The 13,203-nt window shown below is 33.4% G+C and overlaps 1 protein-coding gene across 1 annotated transcript in view; it reads left to right on the top strand.

Annotated features, from left to right (window-relative positions):
* Positions 1–13,203, top strand: part of PCLO (piccolo presynaptic cytomatrix protein) — a 397,054-nt gene that overhangs the window by 238,738 nt on the left and 145,113 nt on the right. The window contains exons 7-8 of the mRNA XM_058524613.1: positions 1,880–4,067; positions 9,381–9,517. Of these exons, the coding sequence (XP_058380596.1) occupies positions 1,880–4,067; positions 9,381–9,517 (2,325 nt within the window). The remainder of the gene's footprint in view (positions 1–1,879; positions 4,068–9,380; positions 9,518–13,203) is intronic.

The following is a 13,203-nucleotide window of genomic DNA, read 5'->3' as shown; positions in this document are numbered from 1 at the left end:
GCAGTTAGTAGGGGAGGTCAAATGTCCCTAGAGAAAACAACCAAGGTAAAGAGATAGATTTCAGGGTGACCAAATCTTGATCTCCCACAGTATTTTCGAAAATTGTTAAGAAAATGATTATAAGATTTCAATTTTCACTTTATTATTATTTCACCATGGTCAGTTGATATTAAAAAGTATGACATATGTATTAATTTTTTTGCAAATAAACATTTTAAAAAAGATTTGGAATGTGAATTTATCAAAAATCCCTAGTTTTCTGTGGAAATAAGGGGATTTTGCAAGGAAATAATATTTAATGGATGCCTACAATATGGACCAAATATTTTACACAGTTGTCTCATTTGATCTTCATAACAACCCTATGACTTAATTGTGAGTATTAAGTGAAATAAAAAGAATTGAGGGTGAGAGAGAATAAACAGCTGCTTTTGGGGCTCCAATTCTTCATATTCCTTGAGATTTCTTTGTGGGAAGGAACAAGCTACAATTTGAAAATCACTCTATCATATTCAACACACTCAGAACATTAATTCATTGTGAACTTGCATTCAAATATTTTAAATTTCAGAAATAGACATAAACCTCAATTGATCTTGAGGATATTGCTTCTGATTATGATTTCTATTAAAGAAACAATTAGTGAGGTTAAATAAAGGTAGCAGAAAAATTAAAGCAGAAAGTAAATAAAAAACACCAAGGAAATGAATTTGGAAATAATAAAAAGGTAATGAAAGCACAGGGTCTTGGACAAATATGATCTAATTAATTAGACATAATTCTCATATACTTTCTATTATTTTTCTGCCCTCTATATTTGGTGATTGGGAAAAGGGGAAGAATTAAGGTCTTTGGATTATTAGTAAGAAAAAGAAAAAATCATTTTGTAAAAAATATAAGCTAGAAGGCACAAGACCTGAGATCTAGTTGTGAATATGTTACTAAATGCTTGGGTAACTTTGAGTACATCAGTTTATTTTCACTATAAATAGTCAAAATGATCTCTCATGCCTTTTGGTATTCTAAAATTACATGATTCTCAAGACCAGTGATTTTTAGAATGCAGGTTTATAACAGATTAACCAAATGAAATGGAAAATATCTGACTACTCACCAATGATATACTTGAACTGATTTTTTTAAAAGATTTCAGTGGGTTTTTATTGCAGTCAATTCCTTTTGCTTCATGTAGAAGTTACGAAAGCAGTAAGAGGAAGCTAAAATTACTAAAGAATTATAAAGTTCAAAGAAAATATAAGACCCAACTAGTCACAAAAATATTGAAAGATTAAATGGGAAATTAGTTCAGATTATTATTTCTGGGTGAAAAAAGACCTTAAAGAATTTGAAGATTTCATTTAAAAATATTTCATGATTGGAATAGGAATGACAGCCACTCCAGGGTGGTAAAAGTAGGAATGGGAAGATAGAAGCAAGCAATTGAACTTAACAGTGGTATATGAGCATCTTCAACGAGTAACTTAAATTTTAGATAGTTAAAACAAATACTCTGCAAATATATTCACCAAATAATCTTACATATATTAAATAGGATGGAAAATGAGTTTTTAGAGTTCTCCTAAGAGTCTAACTAAAATATAAGCCTGCTTAGCAATGAATTCTGTGCTTGATTTCAAAACTCACTTCTAACGTTACAGAAGTTATAATAATAAATAACCAGTATACAAAGAAAAGAAAAATTTTTCAGTTAACTGCATTGCTAATACTTGAAATTATATATAAAATTTTTATTTTATTACACTGTCATAGCTAAGACATATATGAAATCATTTTTATTTTCAATGTAAATTATGGAATTTTTTTGATCTTTTACTTTTTTCCTTGATGATAAAGTATTTCTTTGTTTACTTAATTGTAGACGAAAGGTTCTCAAACCATGACACCCTCTGGCACCCAGAAAAAAGTTAAGAGAACTCTGCCGAATCCACCTCCTGAGGAGACCTCTGCAGGAACACAGCCAACATACAGCACAATGGGCACAGTTTCCAGGAGAAGGATCTGCAGAACCAACACAATGGCACGAGCCAAGATTCTCCAGGATATAGACAGAGAGCTTGATCTTGTGGAGAGGGAATCTGCAAAGCTCAGAAAGAAACAGGCAGAACTTGATGAGGAAGAAAAGGAGATTGATGCCAAATTACGGTACCTGGAAATGGGGATTAACAGGAGGAAAGAGGCATTATTAAAGGAGAGAGAAAAGAGAGAGCGAGCTTACCTCCAGGGAGTAGCCGAGGATCGTGATTACATGTCTGACAGTGAGGTGAGCAGCGCCAGACCTACCCGAATGGAAAGTCAGCATGGCATAGAGCGACCAAGAACTGCTCCCCAACCTGAATTCAGCCAGTTTATACCACCACAAACCCAAACAGAATCTCAGCTGGTTCCTCCTACGAGTCCTTATACACAATACCAATACTCTTCCCCTCCTCCTCCTACCGAGGCACCCACCCCATACACTCAACAATCCCATTTTCAGCAACAAACTTTGTATCATCAGCAAGTTTCACCTTATCAGACTCAGCCAACGTTCCAAGCTGTGGCAACAATGTCCTTTACGCCTCAAGCTCAACCTACACCAACCCCAGAACCTTCTTATCAGTTACCATCACAGATGATGGTGATACAACAAAAGCCGCGGCAAACTACGTTGTATTTGGAGCCCAAGATAACTTCAAACTATGAGGTGATTCGCAACCAACCCCTAATGATAGCTCCTGTTTCTACTGATAATACGTATGCTGTTTCCCATCTTGGGAGTAAGTACAATAGCTTAGACTTGAGAATAGGATTGGAGGAAAGAAGTAGCATGGCAAGCAGTCCAATATCAAGCATATCTGCAGATTCTTTCTATGCAGATATTGACCACCATACTCCACGAAATTATGTCCTAATTGATGACATTGGAGAGATTACCAAAGGAACAGCAGCGTTAAGCACTGCGTTTAGCCTTCATGAAAAGGATCTGTCAAAAACGGATCGTCTCCTTCGAACCACTGAAACACGTAGGTCTCAAGAAGTGACAGATTTCCTAGCGCCTTTGCAGACTTCCTCCAGATTGCATAGTTATGTGAAAGCAGAGGAAGACCCAATGGAGGATCCTTATGAGATAAAGCTTCTGAAACATCAGATTAAACAAGAATTCCGTAGAGGAGCGGAGAGCTTAGATCACCTTGCTGGTCTTTCCCATTATTATCATGCCGATACTAGCTATAGGCATTTTCCAAAATCTGAAAAGTATAGCATTAGTAGACTCACACTTGAAAAGCAAGCAGCAAAACAACTACCAGCAGCCATACTTTATCAAAAGCAGTCAAAGCATAAGAAGTCACTAATAGACCCTAAAATGTCAAAATTTTCACCTATTCAAGAAAGTAGAGACCTTGAACCTGATTATTCGAGCTATATGACTTCTAGCACTTCATCTATTGGTGGCATTTCTACCAGGGCAAGACTTCTTCAAGATGATATCACTTTTGGCCTCAGAAAAAATATTACAGACCAACAAAAATTTATGGGATCATCTCTTGGCAGTGGACTGGGCACATTAGGAAATACCATACGGTCAGCTCTTCAAGATGAAGCAGATAAGCCCTACAGTAGTGGCAGCAGATCTAGACCTTCTTCTAGACCTTCCTCTGTCTATGGGCTTGATTTATCAATTAAAAGAGATTCTTCCAGCTCTTCCCTAAGACTGAAAGCTCAAGAGGCTGAAGCTCTAGATGTTTCTTTTAGTCAGGCATCATCATCTGGTAGAACTAAGCCTACCAGTTTGCCAATTAGCCAGAGTAGAGGAAGAATACCAATTGTGGCCCAGAATTCTGAAGAAGAAAGTCCACTCAGTCCTGTTGGCCAGCCAATGGGAATGGCCAGGGCTGCTGCTGGACCCCTGCCACCAATATCAGCAGACACCAGGGATCAGTTTGGATCAAGTCACTCATTGCCTGAAGTTCAGCAGCACATGAGAGAAGAATCACGGACTCGAGGCTATGACCGTGACATAGCGTTCATCATGGATGACTTCCAACATGCCATGTCAGACAGTGAAGGTAAATGGGCCTCACACTACCTACTTACTCTCAAAACTCAAACTCTTATTTTTCTGCATGTTTAATTTTCCTTCTTCAAGAATATATTCTACTTTTCTTGGTGCATCTTTTGCATGTTTACGTCAATTTTATTTCTTATAAATGGAAATATTATCTTGTGTATAGATTTTGTAGCATGCTTTTCTTTCTTTCTTTTTAGTTTATTCTTTTATTGTTCTGTTTCTTGATTGTTTGCTTGATTTGTTTGGTGTCCACTTTTCCAAAGCCATTATCAAAAAATTGTGTCAATAAAATATGGTCATCCTTTAAATCCATAGTTGGAAAGTTTTTAATTGTATGTTTCTTTTATTTTTTAAAATGCATTTTTGAAGTTATTCTTCAGTTTCTTTCAGTTTGTGAAATTATTAAAGTTTAAAGAAATTAAGTACTATTCTGCTAGACTTTGTAATAGAAAGGTATTTATGTCATTTTTGTGAGAACAGCATTCACTAACTCAGAGAATTTTCTCTGAGAACTTTCAGATAAGTCCCTGATGTTAGTATAATATGGAATTTTATAGTTTTCCTTAAATAAAAGGTTCACATTTTATCTCTCTCTCATTATGAATGTCATAATTGACAAAGTTGTACATTTTGGATTATATACTAGAAAGCCTAGCACTAAATATGATGTTGACAATAATCTTGTCAGTGTGTATGAAGTATTCTTTACATTTTACAACTGAAAATTTCTATGCTAATTTTGTGTTTAGCTATTTGGAGCTGAAGCCCTCCTGGGGTGCCGGGGTAGCCTTTTCCATGGCTTTACTTTTGGCATCCTGCCATTTTTTCGCTCTAAATTTTTTTGCTAGTTTTTCATATTGAACGAGTGGTTTAAGCCAATACTTACTATATATACTTAACTTACAACAACACTTAAATAAAAATTGGTTTATGATATTTTTGTTATTGTTTAATCATATAGAACCATAAGGGTTTTAGTAAATTATCTAGTCCAAGTCTGATTTTGAAGACGAGGGAGGAGTGGTACAAGGATATGAAGAGGCTTGCCCATGCTAAGAGGACTCATGACTCTTGGGATTTTTTCTCTCCACTCTGTGGTTTACATTTGAATGTAGGTGTGGTTTGAGTCCTGGAAATGAAATACTTCTGATCAAATAAAAGCATTATTACTTCCTACCTTTGGGAACTGAAAGCACTAAGCTGACATGAACATCTCCATGTCTTCCCTGAGGACTCACAGGAAAATACGTTTTCATGAAAAGGATTTTCTTTCTGCTTCTGTATCTAGACACCAATATAATTTTAGAAGTTCAAATTTAGATTTGAACAGGACTAAAGTAATCACTGGATCTGAAGGAGGAGAAACTGAAATTCCAACAGACTAGTCAGTTTCTGATTTGTTTTCTTCTCTACAGCCTATTGGATTGACCATTTTTATTGATAATTAGTCAATTAAAACACTCTGTGTAGTTTTATTTAGCCAATTGTTTGAGTGAATCTACATAGTTAAACAAGAGTTATGGTATTATGTGGAAACCGTTTTTATTTTATCCTTTACTTTTTTCCACAATACAACTTTTACACACATTTTATATATACGAAATGACCGGCAAAAGAATAAAAAGGCTCTTCAATAATCGTATATGTAAAATAAAACCTAACAGGTCTATGGCATAACTAAACACCTAAATGCTACGTGTGCATGGCAAGCATATATCTGGAGAGAATTTGACAAATTCATTTATTCATCACCAATGTTTTGTCAGCATGGTGCCAGACCTACTGAGATTCTCAAATGTGGCATTTATTTACATACAACCATATAAAAATAACCAAATGTTTTATTTCTCATTTATATGTTTGGATGATGTATACTCATAATCATCAAAGACTGTATGAAAAGAATTGTTTTGACAAAGTGGATGATGAGACATCATGTAGCATGCAACATTATTAAATGTGTAATACCAAAGAAGTAAACAATTAAAATGAAATTTAGGTGAAATCAAACAATTAAACTAAAATGTTTTTAAAGTTAAGCAGATAAGAAATTTAGTCATAAAAATCATGTTGATATAGAATTAGGCAAAAGACAACTATAACAAATTTAATTACATATATAATATTACGTGTGTGAATTGTAGTGATTATCTTTAAAAGATGTATGTTTTAAAATGTTATGTATTTTCTTTGCTTTTATATCACATAAACATATTACTTTTCTGGTAAACAATGGTTTACTTTTCTGTTGAAATCTTGGATTCCTTGGGTAATCAAGGGAAAAAGTAGAAAATATTTTTCCCAACCACATAACTCATGACACTTAAGAACTCATAAAATATTAGGGATTTTAAAAATAAATTTTTACCAAATATATGCTATATCTATATTTGAATGCTACCAAGGTGACTTTGAAAAGCATAACATTCCAGCAAGCTATTTAGTATCATGTAGACAAAGCAAATTTAACTAATTTCAAGTTGTTTATTGTGTGCTTTCTCTGAATTTAATTGAACTTGAGGTCACAGACTATACGATGTTTTCCATATGTATTCTATATGACTCTAGTTAATTTTGAAATATCTCACTTGAGGCAAAATCTAGGTAAACATAATTTACGTTGCTTAATATTTATGGCCATCACCTTGAAGTCCACAACCTGAAATCCATGCATGGTTAACTGAGTACGTACAGTGCAGGAGGCCTTTCCTCCGGAGCAGATTGGAAGGAAGCTAAGCTAGAAACTGTCAAGTTATATTTATTTCTACAACCACAAATATTTTGTTGAAAAAATTCTTTCAAAGTATACTCTATGCAGAAAAACGCTTCAGTATATACCGTCATTTAAAAAAAAATTTTTTTTGACCAATATTTGATATTGAGTAGCATTAAATTATTCATGTAACTGTTTTCTGTGTATAATGCTAGACCCAAAAGTAGCTTGCTTGTATTTTAGATTTAAGAATTTATGAAAATATTATCAGCTTAAAGAAAGGGGATGTTAATCTCCAGCAAATTATTTAAAATAATTTGGAAGTTATTATTATTATAAAATTTAATTTCTAAAGTGCAGATCTACCTTGGCAGATGACAGTTGCAGTTATAAACAATTAGAGTTTATGTACAACTTGCTGTAAATGATGAGTACAGAATCTGGTAAAAAACCAGATTCATTCAATCTGGTTCTCTTGGTTAATCTATAAATTCCTATGCAAAACTTGGTAGGCACCCTAATTTAATCATGTATAGAGTTGTAAGAAATAACAAAGTATGTAATCAGAATAGGAAATAAATTGACAAAATTTGGATCAGGTTGAGATTCTGCCTTATTTGTATAGATGCAGCCAAGGAAACATGTTTTAAAAGACTGTATTTCAAATGCAATTAGCAAGGTTATATATTCAAGTGAAATTATGTACAACATTCTCCAAGGTATTCATTTATTAAAATTAGTATAGATTATTTTTTTATTTTCATGAGAAATATATAATAATCGTATATAAGAAGTAAGAAAAATAATGTTAGTGTGGTTGGAGATAATCTAAGTTCTTAGAGACTGATGATCAAATAATGGGTTTGTTTTGTATGTGTTTATCAAGTTTCTATCACATTAAATATTTTTTAATAAATTAGTCACTTGGTGTCAAATTAAGACTATAAAAACCATAATAAATAGCAAGTGGATTGTGAGAAAAGATTGTGTAACTTCTAATGAGGTTCAAGGGACAAATTAACATTTATTTTAAAATGTGCTTATCATAATTAGGGTCTTGAACTTCTTTCTCTAGTTTGATGACTAGTTTCTCTATGTTTCATTTATTTCATTTATTGAATGTTATGCATTTATAAGGCATTGTTTTTAGTGTTGAGGGAGAAAAAACCTAAAGAAGACATAAGCCTTGCCCTCAGGCAGCTTAGAGTCTAATAGGGGAGATCAGACAAGTACACATGCAACACAAAACTGGTATGTACTATTGTATTTCCTCAAATCTAAGACTGACTAAGTTATGCCACACCTTCTGTCATTCCATATTTTTTGGAGGAAAATGCTGCAGTTGATCAGCAGCATTGACCAAGATCACAGGAGGTGTAGAGGTGAGTAGTGATGTATATGCTGTGGGTTTGTCAGCCCTGCCAGCAAAGAAATGATGGAAATTGCCTGGGGGAAAAAGTCTCGGGAGAAAGTTTTGGAAAAGAAGACAGTCAGAGTTGTAGACAGAAAAAGAAAACGATAAGGAGATAGAACTCAATAGTGTGGTACTGTAGAAGCTAGAGTTTCAAGAAAGCAAAGGTTGATAGCATCAACACATCATTCAGAATGAGCACTGTGCCATTTAGGAAGCAACAATGTATTTCCCGAGACTATTAATTAGGGATCCTTTTACAAAGAATAAAGCTTTATATAAATTCAAATTCTGTATATTAGGTTAAATAGAATTTCCGATCACTAAATAATAGCTTTAAAAAACCTTGGAAGTACAAAGAACTGAATGGGACGAAAAATTTAAAATAATAATCACGTACTTAAATATGGTTGCATTTTCAAAAAAGTATTTTAAGATGTCAAGTTTTGTCACATTATAATTACAAAAAGCAGTCAGTCATCTCTTCAATCTAATTCCTAAATCTTTGATCTCACAGAAAATAATGGTTTAATTTTTAATAAAAAATTCTAATAGTTATATTTTTAATATTAGGTTACCAGTTGATTATGGCACACATGTTCCTAGCAATAACACCTTTGATCCTATTAGAAATAAATGTTTCCATTTATTTATGGATGTCATAGAAATGTCATGTTTTCAAAAAATACTCACTTGATGTTCAAAGCCAGCAGCCACATATTGGTACTGGGTTGATACGATAGTGGGAAAGTAACAGAATCTTCCATACTCAAGGAATACATTTTCCTTGGATTTTAGTGGTGGATGGTGGGTGGTGGGAGAGGTGAGGAGGTGGGAACTAATGGACTGAGGTTGAATAGAGTGACTTCTGAGGGATATTCGCTGGTTGATTGATTTATTCAATCACTATCTAAATTTCTTTTTCCTCCTGATTTAAAATTTAATTTTGTTTTATTTTGCTCTGAGAGGTTGAACAGGTGTCTACATTGTTTTTTCGAGGTTATTCCATGGTACAAAAGTTTTAAAATAATATTGGAAATGATTTTTCTCATCTTGTTGGGAGTTGTGTTTTCAATGCATGAATGGTTAGCAAGCCTGGAACATATAGGTACTTCAGAACATCTGCTCTCCTCTATCACCTACATTAGTTGGGGTTGCATTGTTTGATATTTCCTTGGTCTCCAAAGCCTATCATCTGCGTCGTGAAGAAACAGATTGGTTTGACAAACCCAGGGATTCTCGTTTGGAAAATGGACACGGTCTGGATCGAAAACTGCCAGAAAGAATGGTCCACTCTAGACCACACAGTCAACATCAAGAGCAAGTAAGTGCTATATTGAGCAATCTCTTTTAGATTTATCAAAAAAAAGAAAGACAATTCACCCTAAACTGTCTCAGTTATCCTAAAATGCGTGGAACTTTTGTCAATCAAGTTTGCAAATGATTTTTTTTCCAATGACTTAAAGTAGTAAGTACTTACTTCATCAGCCATGACTGATTGACATTACAGCATAGCTGTGATGCTTCTACCAGGCAATTTAAGAGATTTAGTCCTCCAACAGAGAATTAAGTTTGTACAACATACCCAACACTGCTATACGAGGAGAATACATGAAGCTCCTGAAGAACTTACAGAATATTGGGTGAAATAGATTTGGGTAATTTTAGTGCTTTCTAATAGCAGTATGTTCAAGTTTAAGAAATAGCAAATAAGAGGTTGACCAAACCAAGTCAGCTGGGGACAGGGAAGGCTTCACTTGGGGGAGAAGGGAGCTAATATTTTAGAGTATATGACATGGAAGGGTTAGTTTGTTTTACATTCATTTTTGGATTTTATCTTCAGAACAACTCAAACTAGGTATTATTAATTAATATTATTTATAGATGAAGAAACTGAAACTTAGAAGTACATTTCACAATTAGGTAAATATGATACCAAAATTCATCATCTCATTCACTTTAGAAAAAATGAAGTACTGTTTGAATTGAATTTTGAAATATACCTAGGAGATTAACAGTTCGATAAATTAAGGGAGATTCCTCTGGTAAGCCAAGTCGCCTTAAATCAGTTGCCTTAACTAATCAGATATTTGCAGGCAGGGTACTCATTACAATCATTAAACTATCCACAAACAGATAGCTGACTTATTTCACATACATTAACTCCTAAATCGTGCTGTCTGATTAGTGATTCATTAATATAGAAGACAATTATATTTTGAACAACAAAGAAGAACCATATGAACTTACTACAATTTAATTCAGTGTTTGTCACCTTACATATAAAAGAAAAGACTTTTGCACACATATGTACTATAAAAGATAATATCTATACTCTCAGATTTGATTTCTTCCTAAGCAATTTCAGTTTTAATTGCCAAATTTCTAGCTGTTAAATAGAGTTTCCTTTTCTTGCAATTTTGTTTTGTTTTTCTATAGGCTATCGTATTTTCCAGAAATCTTGGGATTCTTCTCTATATATTGTAAATATTCTCTCTTTAGTTTTTGATATCTTTAATAGATTTTTTGTTTAGGGTTGTTTACCTCTAAATACATGTCAATATATCTCCATTTCTTAGTACTTCATTTTAATGTATCAGACTATTATACTTTTCTTAGCTTATCTTGTTATTCTTTAAAATTATTTCTATAGTTGTATTTCAGTCTCATCAAATAGATCTGGCTGGGGAGTAAGAAAATTAAAAAATCACTCTGAACATGTTTTAAAAATTTAAATTGCCTCCATTTATCTATAATTACTAAAATAATAAATTTGTCAGCTGAAAATAACTTCCTTGAATGTATTTTAATTATAAGAATCTCTCTGTAATGACTTACATTACATTATATCTTACTTGTCTCATTTGTTTCTCTGAAGTTTAGTATTTCCCACAAACCTAGATCAAGTCAATGAAAACACAGATCCTTTAAAGAAATCCTAATAAGATAAAATATATAAACTGGAGAACTAAAAAATAAAAACTTCCATGCAGTTACTTTCCAGTACTATTTCCATGGATATTCAGAATAGTCTTATTCAACTAATTTATCCAACTAATATTTTTGAGGATACATTCTAAAGTAATCTGTATCCACCTCAGAAAATATTTTCTAAAATTCTATTTATTGTATGTAGATGAAACATTAATATCCCTAATGACATTTTTTTGTTTCTAACTTTCTGTTACATCTACAGATTTATGGTTTGATCCACTGAGAACATAGTACCATCATGTTTAAAATATATATAACTATAGACCAATATAATGCCAAAATTAAGCAGAGAGGGTATATTTAAGAATCGTTTAAAGAATTTCTTGCCGTGTTTTATAAAGTAGAAAATGTAAGAATTCTTATTAGAATTACATATAGGTAAATGTAATAGAGTAATATATATTTTCTTGCTGGAAGTTATTTGTCACATTTTTATTTTGATATCTAACACAAAAAACTGTATATACAGTTATCAAAACTCCAAATATAGATAATTATAAACTAGTTATAAGGTGAATAGCCATAACCACCACACTGACCAAGAAAGGGAACATTGTCTGCCCCCAGAAGCTCCTGTGCTCTTTGATTTTAAACTTCAACCTCTCCCAAACAAAGTAACAAATATGCTGAGTTTTGTAACAATAATTTCTTTGTTTTCCTTTATAGTTTTTCCTAAAGAGAAGCTACATAGAAGACAACATATGCTTTAATTATATTTATATAAAGTTCAAAATTCCTGCTTTTTTGCATTAATATTTCTTCAAATACTGTCTTCCTATTAACTCATCATAACTGTATTTTGGTCTAGAGAGAATAGCAAAGTGACATTCTTGTTTTATTTACTTCTTTGCATCTCTAATCATAAAAGGTAATATCGAGCTTTTGGTAGCAATAGACCCAAATGCTTTTATTTGAAAACTTATGTATAACTAGAATTTATGCTCATAAATGCTCTGGAGGCAAAAGTAATAAAACCAAATTGACTAATGCAAACTCTAATTTATCTGTTTTTAAAAATATTTTATGTGAAACATACATTAGAGAGAGAGAATATGTCTGAAATTTTTATTGGACTCAAAATCATATTAACTATAAAAATAAACCAAATCTGCAAATCCATATTTGTTTCCTTTCAAATATATATATTTATGTTTAACCTCTGCACTATTCAGTGGAAATTCAGCTCTACTTTGGAAATTGAGCAGATCACCTGATACCCCCACCCCTTTTTAAAAAATTTTCCTCAGTCACTTCATCTATAAATAGGACTAATGCCCTTCACAGGGTGGTTATAAAGGTCAATACTACTTGACTGGTACAAATACCTCCACTCTCTACACTAATGCCTACGCCATCTGCAATTCCCAAGCAATTGCTATATTGAGGCATATTAAGCTCCTCTGAAAGAGCCACTTTCTTTATTCTAGGCCTTTGAATGTGTTGTGTTCTCTCCCCTAACACTTTTCCTCCTCTCTTCTCTTAGCTAACCCTACTCATCACTTAGGTCTCCAGGTACATGTCCCGTCTTGCAAGACTTCCCTGGCACTGCTACCACCACCTCCCCACAAATCTGGGGCAAGTGTTCTTCCTTTGTGCTCCATGCATTATGTCTTGGGCTGTGAGCTCCTGGATAGCATGAGCTCTCTAGTCCATCCACCGTGGCATATATACAGTGCCTAGTGCAGTGCTTGAAACCCCAGAAGGGCACTCTCTACCTTGCAGCTAGCATGCATGGTATTTAAGTGAGGGAAAGGATGACTGTATAAATAAAAGATATGTTAACACAAGAATTAATGTAAGTATGAAGGCTCAATTCACAAAAATAATTCCTTCTGAAATATTTGCATGTAGAGAAGAGAAAGAATTCTTTTTCTGGGAGGCATACAGGTGGTAGTTCTATCAATGCAGAATCACCAAAAGACAATGATATCGGAAACTCAGCTCTGGGGAGAGGTATAGGCACTACTTGACATCACTCCTGCCCTCTGGCATTGTTCCTACTCTTATTTGGCAGAA

Source organism: Diceros bicornis, chromosome 3 (assembly GCF_020826845.1).
Source record: "Diceros bicornis minor isolate mBicDic1 chromosome 3, mDicBic1.mat.cur, whole genome shotgun sequence".
NCBI classification, from domain to species: Eukaryota; Metazoa; Chordata; class Mammalia; order Perissodactyla; family Rhinocerotidae; genus Diceros; species Diceros bicornis.
Note: the sequence above shows the minus strand (reverse complement) of the source record. Positions and strands in the feature narration are given on the sequence as shown.